The following is a 19,901-nucleotide window of genomic DNA, read 5'->3' as shown; positions in this document are numbered from 1 at the left end:
TGTCAGTTGAGGATTGGTTTATACAACGTGCATCATAGTGACCAGCTATTTTTTTAAGATACAGAACCAACTGGAACTGGAATAGGGACTATTACCTGGGAAAATAAGAAACTGAGGTACACTGGTTGGGGGGCTTTTTTCTGTTATACTTGTGTTATATAAGCAGCATTCGTCCAATACTTCTCTGGTTTAGGAGGTCTCCTTCTTGTTTGCTAATACCATTCCTCCATGTTGTAGCATAGGCTCAAAGAAACAAAGACTTATTTGGTGACTTTGTAAGTTTATTCCTGAGTTCTTGGGTTTTGTGGGCTTGGAAGATTCTGAAAATCTCTCTCAAGTAATGTGGACAGAGTAGCTCACTGCCTAGATTTCAGTACCCAACACCTAGCAGAAATCAAAGACTATAGACACTCAGAGATGCTAGTACCAAGGAATTTCAGAGCCCAGAAGCAAATATCCACTGAGATTGGCAATAGCAACCAGAGACATAATCTATAGGAGAAATACAGCTTTTGACCCATTAGATATCAAATAGGGTTAGGGTTAGGGTTAGTTGAAGTTGTGAACCAAAGGAAGAAGTTAGGAGAGTTTATGAAGAGAAAAATAGCTCCTGGATTTCCAGAAGTCCTGAGTGGGGTGGCCTCTAAGATCCTTTGTTAGTGGTAATTTATTCTGCAAAGTCACACTGTGAGTACAATATGGGTCAAAACAATCAACCTATAAGATTACAAGTATAGCTACTTAGATAATATTGACTCAATGGAGAAATGAGTCATGTAGCATGGATACATGGACATAACAAAGACATTTTTAGGAAGGGATGGGTCCAGATGCTGTTGTCACCCAACTGGGTGACTGGTACCTAGCTTGACTTATTAGGCCAGGCTTAGGTGCTAATTACAGTATAATTACAGTTATTGTTTATCTTTTAGGAAGGCATGTAGGCCTTTGCATATTTATCTTGAGGCCTGGCCTTGTTCAGATGTACCTCCAGCCACAATTCTGATATCTTTGTCACTGATTTCCGTAAGAGCCCAGTTCCTTTCTGACTGTATATTAATTTCTGTCTTAGCTCCCTATAACAGTGAGGGGTGAGGTCTGTAGGTTCTCAGAGTCCCAGGGTGGTGAGGGCAATTAGCATACAAAGCCTAGAGCCACTATTAGAGTTATATTTTGCTGATTTGTGATCTCTGTACAAATCAAACCAAAAAACCCTTGACTCGCATCACAGTAAAGGCTGAAAATAATTTAATCAGACTTGGAATAAACAGAATACATAAAAAAAGAGGATTTCTGGGCTTGATATAACATATTTGTAATACTAGTTACTCAGGAGACTGAATCAGGAGTATCACAAGTTTCAGACTGTTCCAGAAGTCTGAAGACTGTATTTTAAAATAAAAAAGGATGGCGTTATACCTAGTGTTCCATGAGATAAATGTCCAATACTACTGAAAAGAAGTGGGGCTGGTTAATTCAGTTTTGGAGTTTCAAAGGCATGTTCCCCACTTTGACTCAATTGTGGTGAGGGCTTCATGGTGGATGGAGTATGGAAATAGCAGGAGTACATGTTGGGGTATCACATCTCAGAGATAAGTTGGGCAAACATCAGGCTTTTATAACAATACTTTGCCAAGAACTCAAGACGTTTATTGAGAAGTATTTCAGGAGAGCACACCATGCACTTAGGGGTCTTCCACTAGGTCTTGCCTTTCTTTTTTTTTTCCATACTGTTGACTGAACTCAAGGCTTTTCCACTGATCTACTTCCTAACACTTATTAATTTTTTTATTTTTTATTTTTTGGCCTTTTTCCTGAACTCAAGGCTTTTCCACTGATCTACTTCCTAACACTTATTAATTTTTTTATTTTTTATTTTTTGGCCTTTTTCCTGAACTCAAGGCTTTTCCACTGATCTACTTCCTAACACTTATTAATTTTTTTATTTTTTATTTTTTGGCCTTTTTCCTTTTTATCGGTACCGGGGATCAAACTCACGACTGCCTGCTTCCAAGGCAGGTGCTTATGCTGCTGAGCTAAATCTCCAGCCCCAATTTTTTTCTTTTTTATTGTGAGACAGGGTCTTGTTAAATTGCCAGGGCTGTGTCTCCAGTTTTAGTGTCCCCAGTGGTGGGATTACAAATTTGTTCAATCTCGATTGGTTCTCCCAGCCATGTATTTTATGTATTGTCTAGTGTTGTATTTCCCCATTTCGTTACTTGTATAATAGCAAGCTGTAAAGTTCTTTCTTTAGGATAAGCTTTTTGTGTTTTGCTATTTATAGTTTTACTGTATGGTTATCAGACAGGATTGTTACCCATTCTGGACCAAGATTCATATGTCTCCTGCTATTTGCCTCTATTTATTGCTCTTCACACATACTAGTTTCTTCCTTCTGAAGTACTGATTTCTTGCATTGATATGCAAAATTGTTGCTTAATGCTGCAGTTTACTAGAGAAGGAGGTAGAGATGATGTAGGACCACACTTGGGTGGGTAATAGTTGTATATTTACCACAAGCTTGTGGTATGCTATGGTATGTGTTGAGGAAGCTAGCCCTTCTGAAATTATAATATGCACTTGCTATAAACTCCTAGGCCCCTAATTTTTTCCTTAATCCAGAAACAAAGGCCAAGACCCTGATTGGCCTAGATTATATCAATCAGAGAAAGTTAATTTAGAAACCAGATTAGTCCTATTGATATAGGGGAGTGAAACTCCAGACCTACTATGTTTGCGAGTTTGTATTCTCTAAAATCAAAGAATGAATTTTAGGAACAATGGAGGTTAAGAGTAGAAATATTTATTGAGAGAAAGAAAGCTTTTGTCTGAAGAGAGACAGAAGAGGTCCTGGGTGGGTTGTCCAAGACTCTATCTTTTCTAGGACTTTTATAGAGTAAAACCATGGATTTAACGTGGGGGCGGGGGGAGGCGACTGGGAACTCACAAGGCAGATGGGAATAAGGTGGGATATAACTGCAGTTAGCCAATAAGATTAATAGTTCAGATAAAATTAATTACATTAGGGACAAATGGGAAAGCAAGTTAAGTAGGAAGTGGGCATTCTTAGAGTTTGTGACCTTTCCCTTAGGGAGATGGTAGTGATTCCAGGGTTAGGGAACTAATTAGAATATTAGTCTTTAGGATATGGATGCATTTGCTTGAGCCTTTGTCTTGAGGCCTGGCCCACAGCAGGAGATGTCTGTCTGCCCCACAGTTGTACGGTATCTGCACTAGCTCCTTTGAGGATCTAGTCCTGTCTTACTGCCTATAATATTTTAACTAACTCGGCTGCCAGCAACACTATGCTTACAGCGGTCTCGATCTCAGGAAACCTCCTCCCGCCTTGCAGCACACTGTTGCAAGGCAGCTAATTCTTCTACTTTCGCACAAGTAAATAAAACTTTTGCTTTGCACTACTTTCACTTTTGACTTCCTCTTTCTCTGCTGGAGGGGCCTTGGGCTCTAAGCCAGTCTCACCCCCTTCTTTGTTCATTTCGGGAGTGACGATGAGCGACCTAGAGAGAAGGGGCGGGGCTAGGGGTAGTGTGGAGACCGGAGGTCGTCGAAGACCCCCTCAACACCACCTGCCTGACAATGTTACAAAGCGTTCTTTTTGGCAATGTGTTTTGGTCTGAGTACTGTCTTGTTCACAGTGACGCTTGAGCAGCCTGCGCCCTCTGCCTAGGCAGCGGTCCTTCAGGGTCTGCGTTGATTCTTGTGGTAGCTGGGTGTTCTGGCTCCGCAGATCGAGCCACCTGGAGAAAGAAGCTTGCAAACACGAGCTCGGAATAGGACTCTGGAAGAAGAGCGTCGCTCTGTGGTTTCCGGTGGCTCTGTGTATGACGCATCGAGATGACGCACTTCCTGCTGCGCGGCTTTCTGGCTCTCTGCTGTCCCCAAAGCTGTTCTGTTTCCAACTCCGAGACCGCCCCTGGTGGGAGGCTCTGTGGCTAGGCAGGTATCCCAGCCTGGAAAGCCTAGAGCTTGTAAGGCCCAGCTAATGGTTGCTTTGGTTACGACGAACCTGGCTGCGTCTCGGTGCCGCGCCGCGAGGTTGGAAGACTGGAGGCGGCGTCCCTGTGAGCGACTCAGGCCGCACCCTCTCGGTGCTGGTGGCCTGCAGCGATGGCTGTCAGCTTCCACACCGCTGCGTGCTGGGTAAGTAGGGTTTTCTCTCGCTTTTCGAAAGTTTACTGGAAACCGTGGGTGGCCATGTTTATCCCTTCACGGTCACATCCTGGACCTGATGCCTCTAGTCTCTGTCCAGATCTGACCCCCAGAGGCCAGCAATGTTCGTTTTGATATTTTGTGTCCTATAGCTTTATACTTAGTTAACCGCCGTGTGTCTAGAATTCTGAGGTTCCTTAATGCCTTTCTGTGTGTGCGGGTCTTTAGGCTGATGCTAACAATGGAAAGACAAATGATGTGTTCTTTGTTTTAGAAAAGCTTTGGTCTGAGAGGAAGCGTAATTGAGTAAAACTGCGCACAAGAACAGGTGAATGGACAGGGAAAGGAGAGAAGAGAGGAGCTGAAGGGTGCAAATGATAAAGGAGCGACCTGGGTGAGGGTAATGAATCACTGGCGCTTTTTGAATGATTGATGACTGGAGAGAGGGAAGATTTCACAGTGATGCGATTGCTGAACCCATTGCACTCCAGAGGATGGTGGTGATGTGTCCTCAGGCCAGGAATACTGTTATATTTGAGTCCGTAGTTGCAGTGAGTAGTGTAAATTGGATACAGTACAGTATATACATGTTGAAGGAACTTATATATTCACAGAAGCCCAGAAGGAGTGTGGCCAGCTAAAACCCGGAAGAGGAACAAGTTGAAGACTCAGGATAATGACAAGACTTGTGGTGAAGGGCTGGTGTGAAAAGAAGTGAAAGGGAAAGTGGGATTTCTTCCACATTTAAGAACTTCATAAGAGCTATGATATGAAGCACTACAAAAAGGTGTCCTTTGAGGCAAAGCGGTGTCAGATGAATTTGTTAATGTTTAAATTTAGAAAAATTTTCCCCATCAGAGAGATTTTCAGGTGGTGCAGTTTTTTTTTTGAAGATAAAGAATGGTTGCAAAGTGAGTTATGCTAGGCTGTAAGTAACAAAATGAGGACACTGACTGGGAACAGTACAATAGCAATGTTTTATTTTATTTATTTTTTCTGAAATCTCAGTGTTGAATTAGCAATGTTTTAAAAAAGTGATCCCAGCTACTTGGAAGTCTGAGGCAGGTAACTTATCAGGGCCTTGACTCAAAAAATTGAAGGGTTGGGGAATGTAACTGTGTGTGAGGTCCTGGGTTCAATCCCCAAATCCCCCTTACCCCCAAAGTGAACAGAGAATACTTAAGTAAAAACAACTTTGAAATTAATGAATATTAGTTGCTACCATTGTTGACCTGGTGCTCTTTTAAGCAGTTCATGTGTGAAATCATTCAAACCTCATGAGTCTGTTCTACAGGTAAGGAAACTGGAAATGTACCTGTGGTCTCAAATGTGTTAAGAAATACCAGGAAATAGGGGCTGGGGATTTAGCTCAGTGACATAAGCGCCTGCCTTGCAAGTGCATGGTTGTGAGTTCGATCCCCGGTACTGGGAAAAAAAAAAAAAGAAAGAAAGAAATACCAGGAAATTAAGTTGAGAAAGCTAGGATTCAATCCCAGGCAGGTTGTCTGCTGATTTTGTGCTCTTATCACCTGTCAGCACCTAAAAGATATATTTTACCAAATGTAAACAATTTTTCCTTGTTTTGGAGTACATGTATTACTAGAATCCTATGCCAAAGTTCCAATTCTGGGGCTTCCAACAAATCAGGTCTGGCCATTCACTCCAAAATCAAAAGAAAATAATAATAATAAAAAGCAGGAAAGGAACTTTAATCAGTGTAAGTATACTGGGAAGACAAGGGAACCAGCATTTTCAGCCTTGTCTTTTAAGATCTCTAAAGTTATATGGGTAAAGGGAGCAAGAAGTAAGTATAATTAAGCAGTCTTGGTCAAAGTGTGATCTGGTGGATCTTTCTGTCATGGTGGACTGCCAGAGAGATGACCAGAGAAATGACAAGCCCAAATGAAGGCAGAGATACCAGGCTTTTTATCCTGTGTCTAGTCATGCATCGTAGTCCCAAATGGAGATGTGGTACTTTAAATACAAACAACGAAGTTATACATATAAACATTATACATGTTATACATATAAACATTTTTTAATAATTGCAATACCTTGTGTCATAAATGTGTCCTAGGGGCCCACATGTTAAGGGCTTGATTCCCAGAGTGGTACTATTGAGAGGGGATTTGGGAAGGTTTTTTTTTTTTGTCACCGGGAGGATGGCCTAGAAGGGGATAGTGGCAGTTCTGCCCCTTCTTCTAATCTTTTGCTTCCCAGCCCAGAGGTGAGCAATATTGTTCCCCAACATGCTCCTGCCACGATATATTGCTAGATGTCCAAAGCAATAGGGCCAGACAATTAGGATCTAAAATCTCTAAAACTTTAACCAAAATAACAATCCCCCCCCCCCAAATTTGTTTGTTATGGTCATGAAAAGCTTACTAACACAACTGTTAAGCCAGGATATTTTCTAGAGCATGCAAGGGTGATGAAGACTGACAGAGTCTGTGACCACAGAGGATAACAGGCAACTCTCAGAGGAGGATCAACATAAAAAGTTGTGAGTATTATGTGCATAAAAGGGAGGCTAGGTGATAGAATCAGGAAACCCCCTGGAAGATCATTCAGATAGTCTGAAGGACAGGCAATGATCATGTGAAGATGGACTGGGGAAGGAAACTGCATTCCAAGCCTTGGAGGAAGCTAAGCCTTCAGTCTTTAGGCAGGAAACAGAATGTTCATTTGCCAGCTAAAAGGAAAGCCTGAGTGCTGGAGTGTGTAACCCTAACTTTAAACAAGGCCAGATTATATCAGTACCTCATACGAGGTAAGGAGTCGTGCTGGAAAGCCTTGGTTATTTTATTATTATTATTATTATTTTTTGGTACCGGGAATCGAACTCATGATCTCATTCCCACCATGCAGGCACTTACACCGATGAGCTAAATCCCCCCTTTATTTTGTTTTGAAGTAATTTCAGTATCACAGAGAGGTTGCAAACATAGTATTAAAACACTCAGTTATTGAGTAAAAACGTTTCTGTATGTCCCTTGTCCACTTTTGCCATTTTAGCATATATGTAAACATACACACACACTTACCTTTTCTTCCTCTCCACCCTTCATCGTTTTAGTCTTACATTCCTCCACTTTGCAAACTGGTTTTACCTTCACACCTCGCACCTTCTGCTTTCTTCCTTATTTTGTTTTTTCTGTCCTTCCCTTCCCTTTGTTTCTCTCTTTCCTGTTATTTTTATTGTCACAAATACTGCAGGAATATATTCATAGTATAAAAGATTCCTTTACTGCTCCCACTTTACTTCCCAGAAAAAACTGCCATTTGCATTTTTTGTGGATATTCTTGTGTTATTTTTCAATGTTTTGTCTATAGGATCATGTACATGGGTTTCTACTTTATATTTTCATATGAGAGTAGCTTGCTTTTCTGTCTCTCTTTTGTAGTACTAGGGATTGAACCAAGGACTTTCATGCTGAGCTACAGTACTAGGTCTTTTTAAAATTTTTTATTTTGATACAGAGTTTTGATAGATTGCTGAGTTGCTCCGGCTGGACTTGAATTTGCGCTCTTTCTGCCTCAACCTCCCAAGAGTGCTGTGATTACAGGTGTGTGTGTACTGCCCTGCCTGGTTGCCTTTCTTTTCTTTTTTTTTTTTTTTTAATATAATTTTAATTGTATTCTCCTGTTTTTGTTTTTTTTTTTTGTTATGTTGTGTTGTGTTTTCCAGTACAGTGGTACCTCATTTTATGAACTTGATTATTCCATGATTGTGATCACATACTGAGTTGGACAAGGACCAAATCAAATTCAGTGGTTAGATTCAGCGCTAACCTTGTGGGGAAATTTGATTTGGTTCTCATCCAGTTTGGTTTGTGGAGAGAATTGAGTTTGTGATCCACAGTAATACCATACTAGGAATTGAATGCAATATGTGTTGCTATACCTTTTAATTGCATTCACTTTTTAGAAGTGCTGTGACACAGCCTGAGCACTGTTGGCTCAGCAGCTTGGATAGTTTCTGTCTTGACCATTTCCACAGGAAACATAAGGTGTTAGGTTTACTATTTTCCTGTAAATTTAGTTTGGTGCAATATTTATGTTTGGGCACATTGTTTTAACACTCAGTTTTTTATTCTACAATATAAATGGGCCACATTTTATTGAGCTGTTTCTTCAATGGGTGTTTAAGTCCTGTGAGCCAACTTCCCTGTGTCCTGGCTGTGAGACCCCTCCATTCCACCTGGTAACCCCTGCCACCAAGGACCTGTATCTTTCTTGCTTTTAGATGTGATTCTCAGTTTTGACCTGCTCTAAGCTCCTATTCTTTTGGCATATAAATAGCTTAAATTCTCTAAAAATAATTGAATAAATTATTTTTGAGTATAATATGCAGTCAGGTAAAATGTCAAGTTTGCTTAATTCAACATTTAAAAAATTTTAGAGTTCTGAAGAGTGACTCAGTGGTCAAGTGCTAGCTGAGCATGAGTGAAGCTCTGGGTGCAGTCTCTGTCACCACATATGTGTGCTTGCACGTGCACACACACACACACAATTTAGGTCAATTGCTGTGGCCATGCCTGTAGTCCTAGTTACTTGAGAGGCTGAGGCAGAAAGAACACTTGAGGCTGCCCTGAACATGGCTCTAACTTAAAACTGCAAGGCAAGAATAAATGAAATAATTTTTAAAAAGATTTCTTTTTGTATAGATATCATATATATTGTATAGAATTGTTCTTTAGTTTGTAAGTATCTCTGTAGCATGAATGTATCATATTTGTATGTTATTTTTCTAGTGGAAATTTGTGTTCATTGTGTTGTTACTACAGACATTGAAACAATGAACAGTTCTACACCTATATGAGTATCTCCTATTTCATTAGTTTTTTGAAAGATTCTTTTTAAAAGAGCAGTTTTGTATTCACAGAAAAATTGGATACCATGTACATCTCCTGTCCCCATATATGCATGGCCTCCCCCATTATGAATGTGTCCCACTGGAGGAGTACATTTATTATATTTGATCACCCCAAGTCCATAGTTTACATTTAGATCTACTCTCAGTGTTGTATGTACAATGGATCTAGACAAATGTATAAATGTATAATGATGTGTATCTATCATTGTAGTATCATAGAAAAGAGTGTGTGTGTGTGTGTGTGTGTGTGTGTGTGTGTGTAAATTGAATCTAGGCCCTTACTTATGCTGGACAAGCTACGTCTCTGCCCCCACCCTCTTTTTGAGGCAGTGTCACTAAATTGCTCAGGTTGGCTTTAAATCCGCACTCTTCTTGCCTCAACTGTCTGATTAGCTGGAATTACAGGTGTATAGCACCATGCTCAGCTTTATACAGTGTAGTTTTATTGTCCTAAAAATACTTTGTACCTCTTCATTTCTTTTTACGCCTAGCAACTCCTAGCATTTTTACTGTATCCAAAGTTTTGACTTTCCCAAAATATCATACTTCTATATTTGCAAAATGACTTACTTAGCCAGGTGTGGTGGTGCATGTCTGTCATTCCAGCATTAGAGGAGGCTGAGGCAGGAAAATTGCCATGAGTTTCAGGCCAGCTTGGGTACATAGTCCAAGGCCAGATTGAACTACGTATCTCTTTGTGGCTTGATAGCTCATTTAGTACTGAATAATGCTCTATTGTCTATATATGTGCCAATGTATTGTATATATCCATTTGCTATTGAGGATGTCTTGGCCACCTCGAAGTTTTGGCAATTATGAATAAAGTTGCTTCAAACATCCATGTGCAGATTTGTTTTTTTGTAGACTTAAGTTTTCTTTCCTTCTGGGTAAATTCTAGGGATTTTAACTATAGGATCTTATGGTAAGAGTGTGTTTAGTGTTATTAAAAAAAAAACCTGCCAAACTCTCTTATAGCATGGCTGTACAATTTTATATTTCCTAGAAATGAAAGAAAATTGCTATTGCTATTACATGTGACCATCCTTTGCCCTGCAGGTTTAACATACCTGTGTTATAACAAAGATATTTTAAAATGAAGGAAATTGTATGAATTATGTACATAAATTATATATTTTAAATGTGGTGCATGAAAATTCCTCTTCATTCAGTTTAACTTAGGAAACCCTGGTGTGTTCATCCATGGGCCTTGGGTTCTGTCCTCACTAACGTTTGGCAGTGCCCCTATTTTAAATTTCGGTCATTTTTAATTTTAATGAAGTCCAGCTTATTAGTTATTATGTGTTGTGGATTATACATACAGTGCCATACTAAAAAGTTACTATCAAGCCCAGCATCATCTAGATTTTGTGCTGTTTTTGTTTAGAAAATTTATACGTTTGTGTTATACATTTATATGTGATGTAGTTTGATTTTTTATGATTTTGATTTATGGGAATAAGATCTGTGTCTAGGTTTATTTCTTTTTGCTTGTGGATGTCCACCTGAAAAGACTTTGCTCCATTTTTTTTGGTCATTACACAAAGGTCATTACACAAGGTCTTAGCTGGTCTTAAAGTCACTGTGTAGCTGATGCTTGCCTCAAACTCATAGTGATCCTCCTGCCTCAGCTACTCAGTTGCTGGGATTGCAGCCACCATTCCAGCTTCTCCATTGTTTTGTAGTTTTAAATTGTTTTCAAGCTCTGGAGATTGAACTCAGGGACTCATGCATCCTAGGCAAGTGCTCTACTTCTGAGCTACATCCTCAGCTCTTTTTTTTTTTTTTTATTTTTAAATTTTGAGACAGGGTCTCACTGAGTTGCCCATACTGGGTTTAAACATCTTTATCCTTCAGCCTCTTAAATCATTTGGATGACAAGCATATGCCATCATGCCCAGCAGTTTTGAGACAGGGGTTTGCTAAGTTGCCTGGGCTGGGCTCAAACTTGTGATTCTCTTGCCCTAGGCTCCCAGAGTCATGGGAATATATGGTGTACAACCGTGAACACTTTTGTGCTTGTATTTAGGTAGACATGGCAGCTTATTTCTGTTAGCATGTGCCAGGATTCTCAGCCTTACCACTTTCAATATTTGGGGCAAGTGCTTCTTCTGTGTAGAGGGCTGTCCTATATACTGTCAGGCCTCTATCCTTGGAGACACCAGTAGCACTGTACCAGTGCAACAATTCCTTAAGTGGCTCCAAACATTATCATTGAACATATGTGTACTTAGGAAAGAGATTTGCCATTTAGTTTGGTTAGTATAAGATTTTAGAATCAATAATGTTTTTGAGCACTTTACTTTTAGGAAATGTTCTGTTCTTAACATTTAGTTTATCTGTGGAAGTTTTTTTTTTTTTTTTTTTTGTCTTTTTCGTTTTTATTGGTACCAGGGGTCGAACTCACGACTGTCTCCTTGCAAGGCAGGCGCTTATGCCACTGAGCTAAATCCCCAGCCCTGGAAGTTTTTTATAATTACTTAATTCTGGGCCTTTTTTGGAGGGGTTTACTGATCTTGCTTTTAAATGGTAGAGTTTTCACATAGGAGCTCCCATATGTCTTCCTGGAGTTTCAGCCTGCTTTTCTTCAAACATTGCTTGATTACCTTTCTTATTTACATCATGTACCCTGGTTATTTCCTCTGGGAAGACAGATGTGTTCTGCAGTCTGACTGTCACCTATTACTCACAGGGAGCCCTTTGTTGGGTCTGTGGTGTTACTGGGGCTTAACTAGCCTTGCCTATGTTCTACGTGATGCATCTCCCGTGTACTTGTTCTTACCAGTGGACACAAAAGAAACCAGCTAATTCTCTTGCTGTTCATTTCCAACCCATTCTGTGGCTGTTTAGATTTGAATGTAGTACCAGGCTTATCTTAGACTTGGGTTACCCTGCAAGTGGAGCCCTGCTAGCCCAGGTTCTTTTGGACTCTAGCAAGTAGGAGGATGAACTCCTCTGTTTATACACTGTTGTTTGCTCCCGTTACTCACAGGTGAACTCCATGATAACAACACCCTGATTTTCCCTTTCCACCTCATCATCTTGGAGAATCATTATCAACCTCCAACTGCCCCAGTATTTCAGTAGAGCCAAGTCTAGACCTTCCTAAGAATTTTTCTTCCAATTCTGTGGAATGTAACCCAGGTCTGTTTTATATACACTTCAATGTATATGTGCTTGTTTCTTTTTACAAAATTGTGTGTTAATAACAAAATTGGATTTTACACATCTTGAAATCTTTAGGACCCAGGATACAAAGAGTATCTGCCATATAGAGGCTCAATGATTGATTGATTGATTGACTGGTTGATTGTATTCTCCTACAAAGTAAATGCTGAGCCCAGGAGATGCTATGGAGGGATGTTTCTCTTTCCCATGTCACTTCATGTAATTGCATCCAGCTGAATGGGGTATATGTTTTTGCAGGGATTATTGTCATTCAAGGACGTGTCCCTGGAGTTCTCCTGGGAAGAGTGGCAGCTACTGGATTCAGCACAGAGGCACTTGTACAGGGAGGTGACCCTGGAAAACTACAACAATTTGTTATCAGTGGGTAAGTGCAGCTTCCTTGCCTGTCTCAGGTCAAGTCATGAGTTGCTATCTGCCTTTCTTTCCTTGATCTATCGTGGGTCCTCAAAAGTATTTTATGACTGTGAACAGGAACTTTAGATGTCATATGTTCTTGGTCCTCATTCGGCCCTTACCCCCTAGTTATAATCTTTCTCTAAGTACTAATGATCCGTTTTATTTTGTAGCTTGTGAGTCTGTAGTCTGATCCTTACCTTGACCTGCATCCATTGTGATTTTTCCATTAACAGGGTATCATGGTAATAAACCTGATTTAATCTTCAAGATGGAGCAAGGAGAAGAGCCATGGATAATAAATGCCAAAATGTCCACTCAGAGGTGTGCAGGTGGGTGAGTGAGAACCAGGAGGCTGTGGAATAAACTGGCTGCTCCTTGGGCCTCGGCACCATATCATCTGAGCACAAAAGCTCTGGAAAGCCCTTGAATGGATGTGGCTGATGGGTTAATCCAGTAGCTGCCACCTGAATTCCTCAGATGTTGGGCTCCCCTTCCTATCCTGGCTCCTAGAGATGGGCATGGTCCTCTTCCCTAAATGTTGCTCAGAACCCACCTTCTGGATTAGTTTCCTTCCTTCCCAAGATGAACAAGATCTTCCAAGGGTTTCTCCTTCCTCTCACTTGGTGAGACTCATCCCCCTCTGTTTCCTTTACTTTGATTTGCCCTTTTGCTTCCACTGTTAAACTGCTTAGATTTAACCCATGATCCTACAACTGGTATATGTATGTCACTGAGAATTTTTGTGACCTTCACTTACCTTTTGTTGGACCAAAGGAGTTTGCTTTCTACACTCAGCCTGTGGAAACATCTTCTGTGTTATAACTATTGAGTGCCTCCTTCATTCTGAAGATTGAAATCTCCCCACTGTTTTAACAGCAAATATGATCTTTTCTTCTGTTTCTGCTGTACTTGGTCTTTGCATCTGCAAGAGAGCTCCCCTGTAATTTCCAAAACTTCACTCTGGCATCAGAAATGGGAAGGAACTTTCTTGCAAAGACAGCATTTTTCCCTACCTTCCTCATGGTGTGTGTATATGTGTGTGTGTGTGTTAGTTGTTGTTGGGGACTGGAACCCAGGGCTTTCCCCCATCTTAATGTTGCTGCTGTTGCATGTGGGCCTGTATCCTCTGTGGCTCAGTTTGGGACCCTGTCATTCCTTAATCTTTCTACTGCTTCTGTTTCTGTTAGTACTTTGTCTTTTGAAACCTGACATCATATGTCTACTCATTTGTTACCTACACCACTTGATTAGTGTTTTGTCTTACCTGGAGAGTATGGATTCTTTTTTTTTTTTTTTTTTTAAGATAAGGTCTTGCTGTGTAGCTCAGGCTAGCTTTAAACTCAGTACATAGCCTAAGCAGGCCTTGAACTCACAGTAGTCCTGCCTTAGCCTTTAAATGCTGAGATTATAGGAGGGTACTACCACATCAACTGTAGATTCTTAAACATATTTGAGAACTCTCATCTTTTCCTTAGCTGTTCTTGTGGGATTTGCTTACAGAAAGCACAGATCCTCACATTTCTGACCTAACTATAGCAAAATGATAAGGAACTCACAGCCTCAAATGATAGTTATATGCCTTGAGCAGTTCTGCAGTACCTTCTTTCCAGTTGTCCAGCTTCAGAGATACCTGTGTTGCTATGAGGTATGATCACCCTTTCTCAGAAAGGAACAGTACATGTTGTCATTCTGGGCCAGAATCCAATTTCAAGGCCTGAGGTATATGTGGTACTGTCTAACAGAGGTAGATGAAGCCCTCATGATCCGAGTCAAATAGTTAAAAGGCACCTGTTTCAAGCAAGGGAAATCTTTCCAGAAGGGATGAGAACATTTATTGTTGGTGCATTTCATACAGTTCCTTCAGGAAAAGATCAGGGAAGAGCCTCATCCTGGATCCTCATCATCAAATTGGCTGGCCAAATTGACAACATCTGGCACTTGACTTGAAAAGAGTTCTTTTCTGTCATCCTCTGTGGATCTTAAACTGAGACGAACTTTGAGAGAGCACCTATGCCATGGGGTTCTTCGATTTAAACAGCAGGTTATTCCTGTGGGAGTAGGGTTTTTGGTTCTTTTTGGGTGGGGGGAATTGTCTTCATTTGTTTTTTAGACAGGGTCTTGCTGTGCAGTTTAGGCTGGGTTAAACAGGGGCAAAAGAACTCTCTATGCAGCCCAGACTGACCTTGAATTTGTGGTAATCCTTTTGTCTCAACTTCCTGATTCCTAAGATTATAGGCATTCATCACTGTGCCTGGCTTGTATTTTAGAGTATTTAGGGTTGAAGATAGGACAGTGGATATAGCTCTATGATAGAGCACCTGCTCAACATGCTTGAGCCGCTGGATTTGATTTCCATTACCACCATCACAAAAAAAAGTCAAAAAGTTACAGATTCATACCAGACTTGCAATTTCCTTCCAAGCTGAATAGGCTTATAGTCTTTGTTTTGTTTTCTGGTTTTATTTATTTATTTATTTGTGAGGGGGTAGTTTTTTTTTTTTTTTTTTTTTTTTTGTCTTTTTCGGTACCAGGGATCGAACTCACGACTGCCTGCTTGCAAGGCAGGCGCTTATGCCGCTGAGCTAAATCTCCAGCCCCAGAGGGGGTAGTCTTTTGAAATAGGGTTTCATTATGTAGTTCAGGCTGGCTTTGAACTCAATCTGTGGCCCAGGCTGGTCTCAAACTTCCAGCCGTGCTCCTGCCTCAGGCCCCTGAGAACTGGGATTATAAGTGTGTGCCACCATACCCAGCCTGTTTGTTTTGAGGCAGGGTCTCAGTCTGTAATTTAGTCTGTCCTTGAATTTGAGAAAATCTCCTACCTCAACCTCCTAAGTGTGGGAATCACAGGCTAGCGTCACCACCCTAGTGCAGTCTTTATATAGTGAGATTTGTTTTGTTTTTGTTTCTGATCAATTCTGTTAGGCCAATAGTGCAACCAAGAGTTATCTAGATATGATTTTAAGCCCAAGCATCCTTTCTTCTGACTGCTAATCATTAATCATAATAGTCTCATCTCTCACGCATGAGTTTAATGGCTTCACTTTCAGGGGGCATAACCTGTACCTTATCACCACTGTTGGGATGAGGCTGTTTAGGATGCATAAAGGAAGTAGGGAACCTGCTAGAGGCTGACCACATGCCTATTTTTTTATTTAGTACTGGGGATAAAACCAAGGGCCTTTGCACTGAGCTACATCCCTTAACCTTCTTATTTTGGGGGTCAGCATCTAAGTCCAACTGGGCTCCAACTCATGATCCTCTTACCTCACTGATTCCATGCTTTTTGTTTTAATACCCCATGTTCTGCTGTAGATGTAGCTCAGTGGCTCAAGCACTTGCCTGGTAAGCACAAGGTAATGAATTCAATTCCTAATACTAAAAAAAACAAAAAAACAAAAAAACACCTCTTGTTCTTAACTGTACAGACCAGGGTGCTCAGCAGGCTTCCATTTGTTGATGTCTTCCCTTTTGCCCCTGTTTACCATAAGTCAGCAGGGAGTGCTGTTTGGTCCCAAGATGGTATCACCTAACGCGCAGTGCTTTTCCCTGGACAGTCTCATGCCTCTTGTCCTTTGATTTTTACAGTTTACCCTGCCTTTCATTGAGAGCTGATTTCAGGTCTGACATGCCACTGGCATTTGAGTGTTCATCACCACACCCAAGAGCATCCTTGGTGTTTCTCTGGCATGCTCCCCTGCTGTTTTGCAGATCAACCCACTTTGTTGTTGCCACTGTTAACCCCTCCCTCCTCTCAGCTCCAAGAGTGTAGCCTAAGCCGTTAATGTTCCATACTGGGCTGCTATAAGGAGACTTTCTAGTGTTTCTGTCTTCCTTTTTTGCTGTTTATTTTTTACATAACAATGAAACAGTTCTCTTTTTATGTCTTTTTGAGACAAGGTCTCGCTATGCAGTTCAGGCTGGCCATGAGCTCACTTTGTAACCCAGGCTGGTCTCGAATTTGCAACGATCCTCCTGCCTGAGCCTCCCAAGTCCTAGGATTACAGGTGTGCTGGAATTACAGACATGAGCCACCATGCCCAGCCTAAAACAGGTCTTTTAAAGAGAAGTATTGATTGTGATCTCCTTTAAGATAAAGTGATAATGTTTAGATACAGTGACAATGTTTTCCTGTGCCCTTGCACAATTTGCTGCTTGTTTTCCTCTGTTCACTGTGGGTTGTGGCCATCCTAGACCTTTTCTGTTTCTTAAACCATTCCAAGCAGCCTCCCTCCTCAGTAACTTTGCGCTTGGTGTTTTTTTCTGTTTGAAGTATTAACTTTTTAGCTCATCTACACCCTGATGTCTCATTGTCTCCAGACCTAAAGGCCTTGCCCTACTTATTATATGTCTTGTAGTTCAGATATAAAATGGGAATTGGCCTTTAAATGCAGGGAGAAATTTTTAAACACCTCTTTTTATGAAGCTGAATGTTGACCCAGGGCCTTTGTACTGAGCCCCTTTTGTATTTTTTTAAATTTAGAGAAAGGGTCTCTCTAAGTTGTTAAATTGCCCAGGTTGGGATAGAATTCACAATCCTATTGCTTTAGCCTCCCAGAGTCCTGGGATATAGGTATGAGAACTCTAATCCTAACCCTTTTTTGAAAAACCTGTCAAAAATATTTTTCTACTACCATTAATTCACTACCATCTCACAAACAAGAAGAGATCTAGTCTGGTTAGATTCAGTACCCTTGCCCCTTTTGTTGACCAGTACTTCATCTGAACCCATGTCCTAGGCCTGTTACCTAAAAAAGGAAGAAAACTCACTACTGCTTTTTTTTTTGTCTGTGTATTGAAGTAAAAAGCCTTATGCATACTATACAACTTTAGGTATTTTGAAACGTATTTCAATTCTATATCAGAATTTTAAAACTCTGAATGGTTTTGTATTGTTTTTTTCTTGAAAGGTTGGGAAGAATGGTACCAGAAAAATCAAGATGAACTTGAAAGTGTTAAGAGAAGCTATGCATGCAATGTGCTTGGAAAACTTCATCTAAGCAAAACCCCTGTTTCTTCTGGACAGAGGCTCTATAGGTATCATGCACATGTGAGAAGCTTGATGAAAAACTCAGGTTTTAGCAGAAGTTATATAAGAAAGAATCCTGATAAATTTCATGGTTATGAGGAATCATATTTCCTTAAACATCAAAGAGCTCACCACATAGAAAAAAACTGTGTGTGTAATGAATGTGGGAAAGCTTTTCGTTGTAAGTCACAGCTCATCGTCCATCTCCGTATCCATACAGGGGAGAGGCCTTACGCATGTACTAAATGTGACAGAGCTTTCAGTGCTAAGTCAAACCTTAATGCCCACCAGAGAGTTCACACAGGGGAGAAGCCCTATACATGCAGTGAATGCGGGAAAGTCTTCTCTTTCAGGTCACAGCTCATTGTCCACCAGGAAGTCCACAATGGAGGGAAACCCTACGGATGCAGTGAGTGCGGCAAGGCCTACAGTTGGAAGTCTCAGCTTGTTTTACACCAGAGAAGTCACACAGGCATGAAGCCTTATGAATGTGGTGAATGTGGGAAAGCCTTTAGCTTGAAGTCCCCATTTGTTGTACACCAGAGAACTCACACTGGAGTGAAACCACATAAGTGCAATGAGTGTGGGAAGTCCTTTAGAAGCAAGTCCTACCTCCTGGTTCATGTCCGAATGCACACAGGAGAGAAGCCCTACCAGTGCGGGGACTGTGGGAAAGCCTTCAACATGAAGACACAGCTTGTGGTGCATCAGGGTGTCCATACGGGAAACAATCCTTATCAGTGCAGTGAGTGTGGGAAAGCTTTTGGGAGGAAGGAGCAGCTCTCTGCTCACCTTCGAGCCCATGCAGGAGAGAAGCCCTATGGGTGCAGTGAGTGTGGGAAGGCCTTCAGCAGCAAGTCCTACCTCGTTATTCACAGGCGGACGCACACGGGGGAGAGGCCCTATGAGTGCAGCTTGTGTGAACGAGCCTTCTGTGGGAAGTCACAGCTGATCATCCACCAGAGAACCCACTCAACAGAGAAGCCCTATGAGTGCAGTGAATGTGAGAAGGCCTATCCAAGGAAGGCATCCCTTCAGATTCATCAGAAAACCCATTCAGGAGAGAAACCTTTCAAGTGCAGTGAGTGTGGGAAAGCTTTTACTCAGAAATCCTCCCTCAGTGAACACCAGAGAGTGCATACAGGAGAGAAGCCATGGAAGTGCTTTGAGTGTGGAAAGTCTTTCTGCTGGAACTCAGGGCTTCGCATCCACAGAAAAACTCACAATGGTGAGATGCGAGTGATGAAGTGAGCGTTGGAAGCCTTCTCACAGGAGTGGGCATCCCAGAGGCCTCAGAGGCTGCACAGGCACAGGCAGGATGTGCTAAAAATAGACAAAAAACCAAGGGGAGAGAGCAGTCCTTTGGGATGAGTGTGTGAACAGTGCCAGAGGCCAGGCACGCAAACTTTCGCAGAGAGGAGAATGACAAATGAGAAGTGAATGCACCGAGCGGAGGTGTCCTTGTGAAGACTGGGTGCTCATGCTGAGGTTTCCCAAATCCGGAAGCATTTCCTGTGGAAAGAATGTTTCGTGGAAAGCCACATTCCAGATTTGAAACTTTTTATTTATAAAATGGTGTAAAAATCTCAGATATGATGAACAATTGACTTTTCTATGATGTATGAGTTTTTTGTTTAAATATGTAAATAAAACCACAAGGAACTCATTCTGAAAATTAAGAAATTATTGTACGACTTTCCCTAATTGATACTGAATAATATTTTTAAAATTTTGGGATTGTTATTTTATATTGGTACAATTTAGATATAATAATGATGACATTCATCTTAGGGAATCTGTGCTCTTCACGTTTTCCTCCCCCTTCCTTCAGCCTCTCTTCCCCTCCTGGTTTACAAAGCTTTGTTTCCATTTATCCTCCTTTTCTCACTATTCTTTTCCCTTCTTTTTCTAGTTCCCTTTTCTCTTGGAGTAATTTTTTCCTATTTCATCTCACAATTTCTTTTTTTTTTTTTTTTTTTTTTTTGGTCTTTTTTGAGACGGGGTTTTGCTACGCAGTTCAGGCTGGCCTTTAGCTCACTTTGTAGCCCAGGCTGGTCCCAAACTCAGGCCGGTCAACGATCCTCCCACCTCAGCCTCCCGAGTGCTGGGATTATAGGCGTGAGCCACCACGCCCAGCATCATCTCACAATTTCTTTTTTCTTTTTATTGGTATCGGGGATCGAACTCACGACTGCCTGCTTGCAATGCAGGTGCCTATGCTGCTGAGCTAAATCCCCAGCCCCCATC

General features: G+C 41.2%; 1 protein-coding gene across 7 annotated transcripts; it reads left to right on the top strand.

Moving 5' to 3' along the window:
* Positions 1–3,864: 3,864 nt before the first annotated feature.
* On the top strand, positions 3,865–19,320 carry Znf26 (zinc finger protein 26). 7 transcript variants are annotated; one of them, XM_063225392.1, is made up of 6 exons: positions 3,866–4,161; positions 7,651–7,736; positions 12,036–12,187; positions 12,470–12,596; positions 12,862–12,957; positions 17,536–19,320. In XM_063225392.1, exons 5-6 carry the CDS (start codon positions 12,897–12,899, stop codon positions 18,903–18,905), a joined length of 1,431 nt encoding a protein of 476 aa, XP_063081462.1. In that variant the 5' UTR covers positions 3,866–4,161; positions 7,651–7,736; positions 12,036–12,187; positions 12,470–12,596; positions 12,862–12,896; the 3' UTR covers positions 18,906–19,320. The 7 variants fall into 7 exon arrangements, with proteins under 7 accessions (XP_063081463.1, XP_023419180.2, XP_063081462.1 ...); XM_063225391.1 differs by lacking the exon at positions 7,651–7,736 and adding an exon at positions 6,576–6,673; XM_063225389.1 differs by lacking the exon at positions 3,866–4,161 and adding an exon at positions 6,576–6,673.
* Positions 19,321–19,901: the final 581 nt, after the last annotated feature.

This window comes from Cavia porcellus, unplaced genomic scaffold, assembly GCF_034190915.1.
Source record: "Cavia porcellus strain 051 isolate PalLab524CR breed Dunkin Hartley unplaced genomic scaffold, mCavPor4.1 scaffold_16, whole genome shotgun sequence".
Classification (NCBI taxonomy): Eukaryota; Metazoa; Chordata; class Mammalia; order Rodentia; family Caviidae; genus Cavia; species Cavia porcellus.
This window is presented reverse-complemented; position numbering and strand designations above follow the sequence as displayed.